General features: G+C 38.5%; 1 protein-coding gene across 1 annotated transcript in view; it reads right to left on the minus strand.

Moving 5' to 3' along the window:
• The window catches only part of LOC119586926 (phosphatidylinositol 3-kinase regulatory subunit alpha-like), a gene marked incomplete in the record, with an annotated part of 97,204 nt that overhangs the window by 3,948 nt on the left and 93,056 nt on the right, over positions 1–200 (minus strand). The window contains 1 exon segment of the mRNA XM_037935655.1: positions 46–171. Within this exon segment, the coding sequence (XP_037791583.1) occupies positions 46–171 (126 nt within the window).

Genomic DNA, 200 nt, shown 5'->3' on the forward strand with positions numbered 1-200 from the left:
GTTATTATCAAATAGATAAAGTTATTATCAAATGTTTATACTTACACAATCTTTTCCCATGGTGGCCTGAGAAGTACATGGCATAGAGACTGAATAAGAAGAGTAGGAGGGTCCAAGATACCACGTGCAACCTGAAGCTGACACAACTGGAGGAAGTGGTTCATCAAAAACCTGGAAATAGAGGACAATCATTAAACCAC

This window comes from Penaeus monodon, chromosome 22 (assembly GCF_015228065.2).
Source record: "Penaeus monodon isolate SGIC_2016 chromosome 22, NSTDA_Pmon_1, whole genome shotgun sequence".
Taxonomy (NCBI): Eukaryota; Metazoa; Arthropoda; class Malacostraca; order Decapoda; family Penaeidae; genus Penaeus; species Penaeus monodon.